This window comes from Rhinopithecus bieti, unplaced genomic scaffold (assembly GCF_001698545.2).
Source record: "Rhinopithecus bieti isolate Rb0 unplaced genomic scaffold, ASM169854v2 scaffold_8760, whole genome shotgun sequence".
Lineage (NCBI taxonomy): Eukaryota > Metazoa > Chordata > Mammalia > Primates > Cercopithecidae > Rhinopithecus > Rhinopithecus bieti.
The window spans coordinates 2,046,184-2,062,598 of record NW_016806225.1 but is presented as its reverse complement, the minus strand read 5'-3'; the positions used below and the strand labels follow the sequence as shown (position 1 = coordinate 2,062,598).

The 16,415-nt window shown below is 41.2% G+C and overlaps 1 protein-coding gene across 1 annotated transcript in view; it reads right to left on the bottom strand.

The window, feature by feature from the left end:
* MTDH (metadherin) overlaps window positions 1-16,415 on the bottom strand; it is an 83,551-nt gene that overhangs the window by 55,007 nt on the left and 12,129 nt on the right. Inside the window, 1 exon segment of the mRNA XM_017875292.1 lies at window positions 11,551-11,652. Within this exon segment, the coding sequence (XP_017730781.1) occupies window positions 11,551-11,652 (102 nt within the window).

Here is a 16,415-nt window from a genome sequence, read left to right as displayed (position 1 = left end):
AAAAAAAAAAAAAAAAAAAAAAAAAAAAAGAATGTTGAATATTTTTTACTATGATGTTTTGGTCTGCAGACTACTGACTGGTGTATAAGGTTTTTAATTAACTCAAGGAAAAAAGTGTTCTACTTCTGAGATTTTGTTTTTTCTGCTTCCATTGTGTCAATATTCTTTCATTTTGTAATTGTAACAATGTTTTAAAATGTACTTGATGAAATTAAAATTGCTTTAGAGTCAATTTCATCCACTTTCTGGCCAAATATGGCAAGTTCCTATTTTATATTGCTTCACATTTTGGCATTATTTTTCTCACTTGTCCCAAATATATATACAAATTGGGCATGGTTAAATGGGAAAACATGGATTATCCAAGAAGCATACTAGTTGTATTTCGCTATTTTGCCTATACCAGCAGTTCTCCATCTTAATAACCTTGTCATACAATATCAGGATGAGAGTGTGAAAACTGTCACAAATCTCCTTAAAAGTAGAAAAGTCTGTAATTGATTCCCCCCTTTGGTGAGGTTTAACTTAAAGGAGATTCAGGGTTATTCCACTTGGCACTACTGCTATTTTCCTAAATGGAAGAAGTAGGAGAACTGCAGGTGCAGGCAAGTGTCCACAACTTGCACTTTATCTCTATCTCCTTAACCTGTTTATTTTTTTCTCATTTTTGTTCTTTTCAGAGACAGGGTCTCTGTTTTTCAGGCTGGAGTGCAGTGACTTGATTACAGCTTGCTACAGTCCCAAACTCTGGGGCTCAAGTGATCCTCCCACCTCAGCCTCCTGAGTAGCTGGGACTACAGGAGCATGCCACCATGCCTCGCTAATTAAAAATTTTTTTAAATTAACTGATTTTTGAGATAGGGTTTCACTCTGTCGACCAGGCTGGAGTGCCATGGTGTGATCTTGGTTCACTGCAACCTCCATCTCTTCAGCTCAAGCAATGCTCCCACCTCAGCCTCCCAAGTAGCTGGTAATATAGGTATGCACCACCATGCCTGGCTATTTTTTTTGTAGATCTGGGGTTTTGCCACGTTGCCCAAGCTGGTCTTGAACTCCTGAGTTCAAGCTATCTGCCTGCCATGGCCTCCCAGAGTGCTGGCATTACAGGTGTGAGCCACTGCACCTGGCCAATTTCTCCCCCCACCCTGAGACAGAGTTTTGCTCTTGTTGCCGAGGCTGGAGTGCAATGGCACGATCTCAGCTCACTGCAACCTCCGCCTCCTGGGTTGAAATGATTCTCCTGCCTCAGCCTCCCAAGTAGCTGGGATTACAGGTGCCAGTCACCACGCCCCACTAATTTTCTGTATTTTTAGTAAAGACGGAGTTTCAGCATGTTGGCCAGGCTGGTCTCGAACTCCTGACCTCAGGTGATCCACCCACCTTGGCCTCGTAAAGTGCTGGGATTACAGGTGTGAACCAATGTGCCCGGCCTAAATTTAAAAAAATTTTTGGGCTGGGCGCGGTGGCTCAAGCCTATAAATCCCAGCACTTGGGAGCCGAACGGGCAGATCACGAGTCAGAATCAAGGACCATCCTGGCTAACATGGTGAAACCCCGTCCCACTAAAATACAAAAAAAGCCGGCGAACCTGGCGGGGCGCCTGTATTCCCAGCTACTCGGGAGGCGAGGCAGAGAATGCGGAACGCGGGAGGCGGACTTGCAGTGGCGAGATCCAGCCACTGCACTCCAGCCTGGGCGACAAGAGCGAGATCCGTCTCAAAAAAAAAAAAAAAAAAAAAAAAAAAAAAAAAATTTGTACAGCGGGGTCTCACTATGTCCCAGGCCCTGTCTGAATTCGGCTCAAGAGATCCCTCCCCCTTGGCCTCCTGAAGTGCTGGGATTACGATTGAGCCACCATGCCTGACCCATTTTTTCTTTCATAGCACTTACCACCAGATAGTAGAGAATACATGCTTATATTTTTAGTTGTTTTCCCGACTAAGTTTCACGAGAGTAGTGGCTCTTGTTTTATCAACTGTTGTATTTCTAATGCCTACAGTAGTACCTTGCACAGAGAAGATACTCAGTTAATTTATGAGTAACCAATGAAAGAGCCTAAAATTAGACTAATTACATATAGCCCTGTCTACCTAACTCTTATTCGGTCCCTCCACTCAATTAAAACCTCTGAGCTATTATCTTTGTATACATGATCCATCATCCAAGTCATTAAATTATTTAAATATGTCTGGTGTGGGCTCATAAGACATGGTACACAGCACAAGCAGCATGACTAAACTCACAATCTTAAGACATTTACAAGGAACCTCTCTTAAGAACTCCTTTTATCTAGCTTTGAACTTTTCCCCAGATACGGTTCTTACATTCCCGACAAACTAATAAATTAATTCCAGTATGAGGATCCCACTCTTGCCTCAATCTAAGCATGTTGAAAACCAAATTTGCCATTTCACTGTTTTTCAATCCCCTCTTGCCACTTCCTGTGTGAGGTAAAGCCATGGTATAGTGGGAAAATGACTGACTGGGGCAGAAATCCTGGTTCTGGTCTCTGTTCCGCTATTTGCAGTTTAGACAGAAAAGTCTAGAGGGATAAATATGGTTTTCCTGGTATGGTATTCTCTTTTACAGAAAAACAGTTTTGTTTACCTTAAAGGGAACCTTGAAAACTAATGCCTTGGGTGGGAACCCAAGAAATGATGAAGGTATAAATTCTGTGGCACAAGAGAACCCAAAAGGTTAATAGTCCAAGGCTCAGAGAACATATCAAAGCACTCAGATAAAACATTTAAAGACTCCAAAGGACTACAATGGGAGTTTAATAGGTTCAGGAAGGGGGAAAAAAAGAGCCGGACAGTAAATATTTTAGGCTTTGCAGATCATAAGGCCGCTCTGTTGAAATTATCCAACTCCACTGCTATAGTAAAAAACTGCTAATGATAAATAAATAAGTGTGGCTGTGTTCCCATAAAACTTTATTTACAAAAACAGGCAGAGCACTAGATTTGGCCATGGTTTGCCAACCTATGGTTTTAACCTATAGTTTCTAAGATGCATTATGGAAGGAAAATACACATGTATATAAACTCTCTGGGCATGCAGATAATTCTGTTTTGCTAAGAGCTGTTCTAGCTTATACTTGTTTAAACGCACGTTGCCTCAAAATTATTTTGTATTTTACTTTCTAGACACTGATCTCTCCCAGAGCAATTCTCATACCTCTGGGTCACATGATATTCTTTCAGATTCTTAAAATGTATTAAGAATGTCAAAGAGCCATTATTATTATTATTATTATTTGAGATGGGGTCTTGCTCTACCACCCAGGATGGAGGGCAGAGGCATGATATCGGCTCACTGCAACCTCCGCCTCCTGGGTTCAAGTGATTCTCATGCCTCAGCCTCCCAAGTAGTTAGGACTACAGGTACGTACCACCAGGCCCAGGTAATTTTTGTATTTTTAGTAGAGACGGGGTTTCTCCATGTTGGCCAAGCTAGTCTTGACCTCCCACCTTCGCCTCCTAAAGTGTTGGGATTAGAGGTCTGAGCCACTGTGCCTGGCCAAGAGCCTTTGTTTATGTGGGTTATATTTATCATATAAATTTAATAAATTGTTTAGATACATTAATTTATAACAAAATAATCATAAATTATACGTTATGTAATGATACCTATATCTTTTTCAAAACAAAACATTTTTGCGAGAAGTGTGGCAGATTTTACATTTTGCAAATATCTTTAATGTCTACCTTAAGACAGTTGGATTCACGTATCTGTGTTTGTATTCAATTTACTGTGACACATTATTTTGACTGAGGCACAATATGATTTGGATCTGTGTCCCCACCCAAATCTCATATTGAAATGTTATCCCCCACTGGGCGCTATGGCTCACGCCTGTAATCTCAGCACTTTGGGAGGCCAAGACACGAGGATCACCTGAAGTCAGGAGCTTAAGACTAGCCTGGCCAACATGGTGAAACCCTGTCTCTACTAGAAATACAAAAAAATTAGCCAGGCGTGGTGGTGGGCACCTGTAATCCCAGCTACTCATGAGGCTGAGGCAGGAGAATCGCTTGAACCCAGGCGGTGGAGGTTGCAGTGAGCTGAGATCGTGCCACTGCACTCCAGCCTGGGCAACAGAGAGAGCTCATGCTTTGCCTTCTGCCATGGGTTGCTCCTAGAGGCCTCCTGAGAAGCAGATGCTGCTATGCTTCCTGTACAGCCTGTGGAAACGCGAGACAATTGAACCCTCTTTCTTTATAAATTATCCAGTTTCAGGCATTTATTTTTATTTTTATTTTATTTTTTTGAGATGGAGTCTCACTCTGTCACTATGTTGCCCAGGCTACTCTTGAACTCCTGAGCTCAAAGCAATCCACCTGCCTTGGCCTCCCAGAGTGCTGGGATCACAGGCATATCATTGTATTCTTTACTGCCATCTACTCAACAGTTAAAAAAAAAAAAAAGCTAGTTTCATTTCAGTGTCCTTAATGAAGCAGCAAAATTATTATTAACTTCATTAAATCTCAATTCTTAAACACAGGCTTTTTAATTATTCTGTGTGATGAAATGAAATATATGCATAAAGTATGCTGCAAAATGAAGATTGATGATTGTCTTGAGGAAAAACACTTATGCAATGGCTTGTGTGCCAAATTAGCCACTTACTCATATTACTCCTTTTTGGCTTGAAAGAATGACTGATAGACAAGCCGTGATTATTCAGACTTGCGTATTTGCAGACATTTTCTCAAAAATGAACAAGGCTATCTTGTCACTTAAAGGAAGCTGATAGTATTTGTTGCAAATGATAACATGACTTTGTTGGCAAGTGAAAATTAGAAATTTGGAAAATTTGCTGGTGCAGTAGCTCACACCTGTAATTCCATCACTTTGGTAGGCCAAGGCAAAAGGATTGCTTGAGCCCATAAGTTCAAGACCAGCCTGGGTGACATAGCGAGACCCTGTCTCTATATTAAAGAAAAAAAAATAATGAAATTTGGAAAATTTGTGTCTGCTACCATGAGCTTGACAACTTACCAGTACGTAAGAAATTTCTGGTGACGTTAGTTGGTATATTAACAAATGTAATTTTAAAAAATATGTTGTTTAATGGAATGTTTTAACATTTTGGAAGATCTACGGCCGGGCGCGGTGGCTCATGCCTGTAATCCTAGCACTTTGGAGGCTGAAGCGGGCAGACCATTTGAGGTCAGGAGTTCGAGACCAGCCTGGCCAACATGGTGAAATCCCATCTCTACTAAAAATACAAAAATTAGCTGGGCGTGATGGTGGGCGCCTGTAATTCCAGCTACTCGGGAGGCTGAGTCAGGAGAATTGCTTGAACCTGGGAGGCAAGCTGTCTCTACAAAAAATTAGCTGGGACTCAGAAGGATTGCTTAAGCCTGGGAGGTTAAGGCTGCAGTGAGCATGACTGTGCCACTGCACTCCAGGCTAGGTAACAGAGTGAGTCTCTTCAAACAAAACAAAATGGCAGGGCGTGGTGGCTCATATCTATAATCCCAGCACTTTGGGAGGCAGAGGCAGATGGATCACCTGAGGTCAGGGGTTCAAGACCAACATGGTGAAACCCCGTCACTACTAAAAATACAAGAATTAGCCGGGGGATGGTGGCGGGCACCTGTAATTACAGCTACTCAGGAAACTGTGGTAGGAGAATTGCTTAAACCTGGGAGGCGGAGGCTGCAGTGAGTGAGATCGTGCCACTGCATTCCAACCTGGGCGACAGAGTGAGACTGTTTCAAAAACAAACCAAAACAAGAATACAATAAGTGGAAGTTTGATGCCACTGTATTGGTTCATGATAAGGAGCCAGCAGTTTTACCCATTATTACTTTTGCACCATCAGTGCAAACATAACATAGTTAAAAAGGCAAATAATGTCTTAATTATTATGAAAATAGTTTTGCCTTCAGAGACCTAATGAAAGGGTCCCTAGGGTCCCTTTCTAGGGGTTCATTGACCATGCTTCAAAAACTGCTGCCTTAGAGAAATTGAAGGAGCGTTACTTATCAGCTATGTGATCCTGGACAATTCACAAAACTCTTTATTGAGCTATGTAAAAGAAATGATAATGTCCTCAGAGTCGTTCATCAGGATTAAGAGATGTGAAAACGTTGTGTACAAATATTTTGTATATTGTATAGCATCATAAAAATGTAAGACCTTATTAATACTTGTAATAAATGATATCAGGGTTCAGTGGATATCACTGACTTCATCCTAACAATTTGGTGGTGACGGAAGTTCACACATTTTGTTTCCGTTGTTTCTCTCACTAGCAATCTTTATATTTCTACATTAAGACCTTTACAATCAGAGATGCAAAACTGATTCATTAATCATCAGTGTTGCTGCCAGTTGAATATATCTAAGTTTTTATCATATGCTTACCCTATCTTGACCAGTCAAACTTGTCTAAGGCTTCCCCTTATGTCTGAATATGTCCATTTGTTTAATCTAAATAATGTCAGGTTGTGTTCATTTGTTTCTCTTCCTTTCTAAAACTTGTCTCCCCATGCCTACTTACTGAAATACCATTCCTATACTTAGAGAGATTAATTAAGTCAATCTTCTCTGGCTACCCAAGGAGGACAACCTTTCTCCCCTGAATACCCAGCACTTAATGCCTTATGTTACTAGATATCTTCTCTTTGCTTGCCTTTCCTTAACTAGACTGTAATCTGAGGGTAAGTATATCTTACACTTTTTTTTTTTTTTTTGAGACGGAGTCTCGCTCTGCCGCCCGGGCTGGAGTGCAGTGGCCGGATCTCAGCTCACTGCAAGCTCCGCCTCCCGGGTTCACGCCATTCTCCTGCCTCAGCCTCCCGAGTAGCTGGGACTACAGGCGCCGCCACCTCGCCCGGCTAGTTTTTTGTATTTTTTAGTAGAGACGGGGTTTCACCGTGTTAGCCAGGATGGTCTCGATCTCCTGACCTCGTGATCCCCCCGTCTCGGCCTCCCAAAGTGCTGGGATTACAGGCTTGAGCCACCGAGCCCGGCCATATCTTACATTTTTATTACCTTTAGCATCTATTAGCACAATGCATTCAGTCTGGCTAATGGTCCTATGTGTACTCTACTAGAGACTAGTTCTAATGAAACACTGACCTTCAAACCCAAATAAAGAACCAGAAAACTATGACAGTTTAACTTGCTTTATAGATCTAAGATCTTGTCATATACAGTTTCTAGGCAAACTTTTATCCACAAGGCTTACTCAAGTGATATGGCAAGGTAATCAATATCACAGCTTAAGAGTACAACTACTCTACAGACAAAAATTGTACTTCTCAAAGTGCCCAAGATATGGCTTAGAGAGCAAAAACAAAAATATGATAATATTTATTAAGGTGCATAAGATCTAAGATGTATTTCTTTATAAGGAAAGGTAGGCCGGGTGTGATGGCTCACGCCTGTGATCCCAGCACTTTGGGAGGCCGAGGTGGGTGGATCACCTGAGGTCAGGAGTTCGTGACCAGCCTGGTCAACGTGGCGAAACCTCGTGTCTACTAAAAATACAAAAAATAGCTGGGTGTGGTGGTGTGTGCCTGTAATCCCAGCTGCTCAGGAGGCTGAGGTAGGAGAATTGCTTGAGCTGGGAGGCAGAGGTTGCAGTGAGCTGAGATTGTGCCATTGCACTCCAGCCTGGGCAACAAGAGTGATAGAACAAAGAAAGGAAAGAAAAAAAAAAAGAAAGGAAAGAAAGGAAAGGAAGAAAGACAGGAAAAGAAAGGAAAGGAAAGGAAAGAAAAGAAAGAAAGAGAAAGAAAGTCTAAAAAACACCACCTATTTAAAACACAAAGTGCAATACACACATAGTGCAATACCATAAAAAATTGAGAGTTACCTAGACCTAACCAAGTTAAAAAGCACAAATTCAAAGTGTAAAATTGGATGGCAAAACCAGAACACCAGCCATGAGCTGTAGCATTTATTATTATTTGAAAATTAAGTAGCACAGGCAAGAAACCAAAGGTAGAAACTTTGTACCGAAAAGCAACAGCAACTGAAAGGCGGCACTGTTAAATGACAAAAAGAACTTTTTGGAATCAGAATAAGCTGGGTTCAGATCCTAGTCCAGAAACTGCATCCATTTTCTTTTTTGAGATGGAATCTTACCCTCTCGCTCAGGCTGGAGTGCAATGGCACGATCTCACCTCCCTACAACCTCCCCCTCCTGTGTTCAAGTGATTCTTCTGCCTCAGCCTCCCAAGTAGCTGGGACTACAGGCACATGCCACCATGCCTGGCTAATTTTTGTATTTTCAGCAGAGACGGGGCTTCACCATGTTGACCAAGCTGGTCTCAAACTCCTGACCTCAGGTGATTCGCCTGCCTCAGCCTCCCAAAATGCTGGGATTACAGGCTTGAGCCATTGTGCCCGGCCAACTGTATCAAATTAATTAAAACACAAAATTTCTCTAGGCACTTGAGCCCTTATCTGTAAAATGGGGCTATAACTATCTGCCTGGCAGAGTTTCTGAGAGCATTAGAAATAATATAAGGCAGTAAAAAGTAAAGACTGTGAATTGAAGTCAGATAGATCTGGGTTAGAACTGACTATACTTTCAATAGCTCAGGTAACCTAAGCCTCAGGTTTCTCATTTGTAAGATGGACATAATACCATCACCTCAGAGCCCTTGTGAAAATAAGGAAATATCTATAAATTATTTTTTAATGACTATAAAGATTTTTTTTTTTTTTTTTTTTTGAGACGGAGTCTTGCTCTGCCACCCAGGCTGGAGTGCAGTGGCCGGATCTCAGCTCACTGCAAGCTCCGCCTCCTGGGTTTATGCCATTCTCCTGCCTCAGCCTCCCGAGTAGCTGGGACTACAGGCGCCCGCCTCGTCGCCCGGCTAGTTTTCTGTATTTTTAAGTAGAGACAGGGTTTCACCGTATTAGCCAGGATGGTCTCGATCTCCTGACTTTGTGATCCGCCCGTCTCGGCCTCTCAAAGTGCTGGGATTACAGGATTGAGCCACCGCGCCCGGCCCCGACTATAAAGTCTTAAAAGTGTATCTAGTAAGTACTCAATAAGCTGTCCCTACTAGATATGTAAATATATTTATACATACAAACATACCTCACCTTGCATGGTGCCTGCCAGATTATACTTAAGTAAATGTCAACTATTATAATTATTTCCTACCACAAGACATTTCAAAGTAATGATTATAAACTTTAAGCTGTGATTTTATACCCTGTCACATTCAACTTATATAAATTAATCACTAAGAAGTTAATGGTAGTTTCTTAATTATTGCAACTACAAAATTTTCAGGGTAATTCAGGGAGTAGAAGCAGGAGTAAGTATACATTATTCACTAATAGAGAAAAAGACCAGAAAAAAGAAGACACTAGGTCGGAGATGTGTAAATCTATATTGGGCATATCAGCGAGTCACTCTATAAACTCACACTCCTTACGTTACATGTTTACTTGTTAACACAAGTCATTACTTTTCTGCCAAACACAAAGTTGGACATAAATTTAATTATTTCCCAAAACTATCCTTCATTTTAAGCCATTCTGCCTACAGTTGTCTTGGTGGCTAAACCACTTCTTCAAAGACATTTTGAAATCGGAAGCATTAAGAAACTGTAGCAACCATGTCTTTTTCTTTTTTTGTTTTTTTGGGACAGAGTCTCGCTCTGTTGCCCTGGCTGGTGTGCAGTGGCGCAATCCCTGCTCACTGCAAACTCCGTCTCTCGGATTCAAGCCATTCCCCTACCTCAGCCTCCCGAGTAGCTGGGATTACACGCATGTGCCACCACATCCAGCTAATTTTTGTATTTTTTGCAGAGACGGGGTTTCATCATGTTGGCCAGGCTGGTCTCGAACTCCGGACCTCAGGTGATCCGCCCACCTCGGGCTCCCAAAGTGCTGAGATTACAGGCGTGAGCCACTGCACCCAGCCAGTAGCAACCATTTCATACCACTATTCCAAGAAGCTAGAGCTGCTGCACTGTGGTTCCTAGAAACTACTTACCTATTGGTGACTGTCTCTCTCTTTTTTTTTTTTTTTTTCCTGAAAAGGGGCTAGCATAGACAGATTTTTTTTTTTTTTTTTTTTTTTTTCCTGAAAAGGGGGTGGCTAAACAGGATTTTTTTTTTTTTTTTTTTTTTTTTGAGACGGAGTCTGGCTCTGTCTCCCAGGCTGGAGTGCAGTGGCCGGATCTCAGCTCATTGCAAGCTCCGCCTCCCGGGTTTACGCCATTCTCCTGCCTCAGCCTCCCGAGTAGCTGGGACTACAGGCGCCCGCCACCTCGCCCGGCTAGTTTTTTGTATTTTAGTAGAGATGGGGTTTCACCGTGTTAGCCAGGATGGTCTCGATCTCCTGACCTCGTGATCCGCCTGTCTTGGCCTCCCAAAGTGCTGGGATTACAGGCTTGAGCCACCACACCCGGCCGACGGGATTTTTTTAAAAGGAGGGAGGGCCGTCATTGCCCTATATTCCCAGCACTTTGGGAGGCTGAGGCAGAAGGATCACTTGAGCTTAGAAGTTCAAGACTATGTTGTGTGGGTAACACAGTGAGACCCCTGTCTCTACATTAAAAAAAAAAAAAAAAAAAGGAAAAGGAGGGTAATTCAATGTACAAAAGGGAACTGAATGAAAAGTCTTTTTTTCACAGTAGAAGGAACTACTGTTAAGAACTTCTTATTCATTTTGCCTACTTCCAAGCTAGATTAAGTAAAAATGAGTCAGTTCTGACACCAAGCAACTGGAAAATTAATAAAATCCCAGGAATGTACCATTTACGTGGTATGATACTTGGAAAATTTCACATCCAAATGAAAGTGTACATCTATATCTTTTTTCTTTTTGAGACAGGGTCTTGGGTGCCCAGGCTGGAGTGGATTAGCACAATCTTGGCTCTCTGAAACCGATCCTCCCACCGCAGCCTGCTGAGTAGCTAGGACTACAGGTGCGTATCACCGTGCCTGGCTAATTTTCGTATTTTCTATAATGACAAAGTTTCGCCATGTTGCCCAGGCTGGTCTCAAACTCATGGGCTCAAGCAATCTACCCACTTCGGCCTACCAAAGTGCTAGGATTACAGGCATGAGCCATAGCACCAGGCCCACATTTTCTTTTGTTAAATGAAGTTAATCTATGTCTAGTAAGCAGACAATTACGTTTCCAACACAACAGAAATCTATTTCAACACTAAACACCACTGAACGATTGTGCTAAGGTTTTCATGCTAGATGTGCCCTATTAACAAAGGTAACACAATTCCACAGTTCCGTTTTTGAATAAAGGGTACATATGTTATGTATCTGGAAACTTACACAAAATGTTCAAGTTGTGAATGGTTTTTGACATAATGAATATTTAGTATTGCCACAGCAATGTTTAAAATATTTGGTGATACAACTTTCTTTTAAAAAAACAAAAACATCCCAGTTAAACTTTTACCACCCATCCACTATGGTTAATTCAGATTTTCAGAGTTTTGTTTAAATGAGGGGTACACATACAATCTTATGAAACAGAAAAGCATCACCCTTTTATGTCATTCTATTAAGAGCCTTGCATACAATTTCATATGCTCCCAAACTTACCTTTTCATTTTTCTTGTCAATCTCTGGTGGCTGCTTTGCTGTTCCACTTTGAGGTGTTCGAACAGCTTCACCCTCAGCCACTTCAACAGTCCGCCCATTTGGCTGTACAGGCAACAAAAAGTATCATATTATCAAACTGTTTAGCAGATTGATGCAAAGATTTATACGCAGGAAAGCATATATACTACAATCAAATCCTACCTCTGTACCTAAATTTAAAAAGTTTTTGTACACCAATGTTATCTAAGAGTTGGTAGATTATTGTTCCTAATGTTTTCACATATATATATGTAACATTCATAAGCAAAATTCTGTACCACAAATTTTCTTATCTCACCAAGGTATCAGTCCCTGTAACAAAAATAATGGAATGGAGACGGTTAAAAGGAGAATGAAACTGTTTGCAATTTGACCACCAATTAACTGTGTAATCTCGGAATATTTCACTCGTCTCTGAGGCTTATAAAGTGACAGGTATGATCTACTCGAAAGTCAGCAAACTTGTTCTGTAAACAGCCAAATAGAAAATATTTTATTTACAAACATAATCAGGCTGTACGGCAAAATAAAGTTCAGAAAAAAAAATATTTTACTGATTGTCATCAACAGTCCTCAGCAAAAACAAAACAAAACAGAAACTATTTTAGGTTTTAAGGGCCATATGTCTTTGTTCTTTATTTTTATTTTTTTGGCCCATATGTCTTTGTTGCAACTACATAATTCCTCCACTGTAGCATAAAAGCAGCCATAGATGATACATAAACAAATGAACGTTAGGCAATCTCTAACGGAACCTCTAATTCTGTAATTTCATGGCTCTACTGTTCTGGGAGTAAGCAGCTTTCCAACCCATTTCCACAGCCTAAAAAAGGATACAGAAGCTTTCCTAACATTCCTAAAATAAAATGATAGATAGCACTTAGAGATGCTCATGAGTAGACTCAAGTCTGTGATTTCCAAATCTGGTTTTTAACCAGAATCATTCTTTTTTTACTTTTTTTTTTTGAGACGGAGTTTCACTCTTGTTGCCCAGGCTGGAGTGCAAAGGTGCAATCTTGGCTCACTGCAACCTCTGCCTCCCAGGGTCAAGCGATTCTCCTACCTCAGCCTCCCAAGTAGCTGGGATTACAGGCGCAAGCCACCACGTCCAGCTAATTTTCGTATTTTTAGTAGAGATGGGGTTTCACCACGTTGGTCAGACTGGTCTTGAACTCCTGACCTCAGATGATCCACCCGCCTCGGCCTCTCAGAGTGCTGGGATTACAAGCGTGAGCCACCGTGCCCAGCCTCTTTTTTTACTTTTTAAATAATAATTTCTGCGCCCCATCACCAGACTGAGAAGTTGGGAGAATGGGGCCTAGGTATCTCTACTCTAACTGTCTTTCTGGATCCTACAACATCTTTTCACTTGTGCAGGCCCCTCAAATTCAACACATAAGTCAGTTAATATACTCGTTTCAATGGCTTTATTTTCAGTTCTTGCAGAACACACTTTTACCAGCTACCTACTCATTACGGCAGAGCTATACTCAAGAAAACAATACAAAGTGTTCAAAATTTCTATAATATGACTTAACATGCAATTGTTAACAATGATCAGGGCTACAAAGTTGAAAAAGGAGACCATTCATATTCTCAAATCCAATTTGTAGGCTTTACAAAGATCTGTGGCAGAAAATCAAAACAAAAGTTGTCTTTTAGCTGGTTAAATTCCTAATTAACCCAAATTTAATCTGCTGGGTCTGAATCAATTTGTTAAAGTCAGACAGCTAATGCTAAAACCAGGTTTTCTCACTCTTGATTTGGCTTGCTTTCTTCTATGCTGTCTTGCCACTTCTAATGTTGCCTCTTCTAATCTCCCTTCTGTGTATTTATGCATATGTGGGCAAAGGTAAGAAACTTCAGAATGAAATGCGGACTTAGGGCCGTATCTACATTAGGAATACAAAACTTGGTTTAATTTTACTTTCTAATATCATCATCTTATTCTTATATGCTACTTTTAGTTCACACTATCTTCTCTGGCCAAACTTGCCTTTTCTGACTTTCCTGTGGCCACACTTTTCCATGTAAGACTTACACCAACTGAACAATCTTGCAGCTTCAAGTCCATAGTCTCCCATCTCTTCAACCGGCAACTCACAAAACTTACATCTGCTAAACTTCATTTAACTAATCCCTTCAGGAAACTCTCCATCATAATCACTTACACACTGCCATATACCACCTCCATTTCACTCATTTAAACGACACTGAGTCATTGGGATTTATTTACTAAATACTAGGAAGATTAGAAATTATGCGGTCAAAAACTGTCTTAAAAACTCACCAACAAGTTCAATGCCATTTATTTGAGACCAACTGCAAACGATATTGATGTAGCCTCCCAAATGAAATATGAAACATTCTTTTCTTTCAAACAACACAAAGTCTGAAAGTGACCAACTGCATTCCCATAGATTCAGGAACACTCAGTTCCCATTTCCATAGGCTCTGAAATGATCAGCAAGCCAAAGGTGCTCACACGTTCCTATCTGTGCCAATTTTAGTTCCTTCTTTGCAACATCAACCCACATAATAGCTCTAACAGCAGCGGTTCTCTCTGACCTGTGTAGCTCTCCCAATTTTCTACTAAACTCTTAGAATTTATATCACTTTCATCATTACTGGGATTCCAGAAGTCATCAGCAACTTCCCACACATGCCTGATGCCATGAAACAATAAGCCTCCTATCCCAAAAGTAAAGTCAATGTAATTCTTCGGTTGCTGGAAAAAAGAATACACTAAGGTGGTTCTCCTTTATACAGGAGAACCAATGTGTCCTTTTATTTTGCCAACAGCTGGTTGAGAAGGCCTTGCCCTGGAAAATCACTAATCATATTTAAATTAGCAAATCCCTAAATGGGAGCATATTATATACCTCTACTTACACGAATAGTAACTAATTACAAACCTAAACATCAAATCCAATGTATCTACCCTTGTGATTGTCAATATGGGTTTTATATAAAAGTACTGTTGGTCAGGTGCAGTGGCTCATGGCTATAATTCTGGCACTTCTGGAGGCCAAGGCAAGAGGATCAGCAAGAGCTCAGAAGTTTGAGACCAGCCTGGGTAACACAGAGACTCTTTCTCTACAAAAAATAATTTAAAAAATTAGCCGGGTGTGGTGGCATGCCCCCGTAGTCCCAGCTACTCGGGGGACTGAGATGGGAGGATCACTTCAGCCTGGCAGGTCAAGGCTGCAGTAAGCTGTGACTGAACCATGGCACTCTAGCCTGGGCAACAAAGTGAGACCCTGTCTCAACAAAAGAAAAAAAATAAAAAAGAAAAAAAAAGTAGTTTTCTCTGATCATGGAACTTTTATATGGTGGCTTTCTATAGATTAGCAATTACATGGGCCTCTCATTGTACCCCAGTTTAAAATTCTCTCAAGAACTTTAAGGTCTTCCCCACCAGAGCCAATCAAAGTTAATTTCATATATAGCTTACAATCTTGTTTTAAGTTAGACTAAAGATGTCTTTCAAACTTGTTGAAAATCAACCAGTAACAGAAAAATGATAGAATCATTTTTTAGATGGATAAACTCCTTGTAGACATCACCATGTTTATCTTATTGTTATAATTTTCTTCGACCCCCCACACCTGGATCTTTCTTTTTTCAAAATGCATGCATGAAAGAACAGTTTCATACATGAAAGAGCCAGTATGTGCTGGCAGGGGTGGTAGTAAACCAGAATGAGGATATCTATATATAACAGGAAAATGGAATGGAAGAGGGGGCCACATAGCAGAAGAGAAGGAACTTATTCCATGATTCTTGATTTCAAGGAAATAAAATTGTTCATGCTAGTCAATCCTCAATTTATTAATTTTTGAGACAGAGTCTTGCTCTGTCGCCCAGGCTGGAGTGTAGTGGCATGACCTTGGCTCACTGCAGCCTCTACCTCCTGGGTTCAAGTGATTCCCAGGTCTCAGCATTAGGCACATGCCATCATGCTTGGCTAATTTTTGTATTTCTAGTAGAGAGCAGATTCTGCCATGGTGCCCAGGTTGGTCTAGAACTCCTGGCCTCAAGTGACCCGCCTGTCCCAGCCTCCCAAAGTGCTGGGATTACAGGTGTGAGCCACCGCACCTGGCCTCAATTCCTGGTACTCAAGTACCAGGCATTAGGCTAAGGACTGTAGGAACAAGGACGTATGAAAAGAGTTTCTGCCTCAAGGAGTTTTAAAGTTCTGAATAAGAAGTATGCTTAACAGGCCGGGTGCGGTGGCTCACGCCTGTAATCCCAGCACTTTGGGAGGCCAAGGCAGGCGAATCACAAGGTCAAGAGATCGAGACCATCCTGGCCAACATGGTGAAACCCCGTCTCTACTAAAAATACAAAAATTAGCTGGGTGTGGTGGTGCGCGCCTGTAGTCCCAGACTCGGGAGGCTGAGGCAGGAGAATCACTTGAACCTGGGATGCTGAGGTTGCAGTGAGCCGAGATCGTGCCACTATACTCCAGCCTGGCGACAGAACAAGTCTCCGTCTCAAAAAAAAAAAAAAAAAAAAAAAAAGTATGCTTAATAATAGATTTCATTTCAGCACTCTTCACTTGTTAAAACTGATTCCAACTTGCAAAAGAACCTGTATCTGAGGTAAACATATATAAGGTTTAACACTGACTTCTAAAATGAAATCACATAGAACCCTTAGTTATATAAACTATATTTCTAGCCGCAACATGTAAAGATCATTATTCAAATGACCTAGACACTTCTTAGGTTTAGAAACTAGAAGGGCAGTCTACCAATTTCCCCCAAAAAATGGAATATGAGAAGACCATGGGCTTTGGAGTTTGACAAACCTGGGATTAAGGC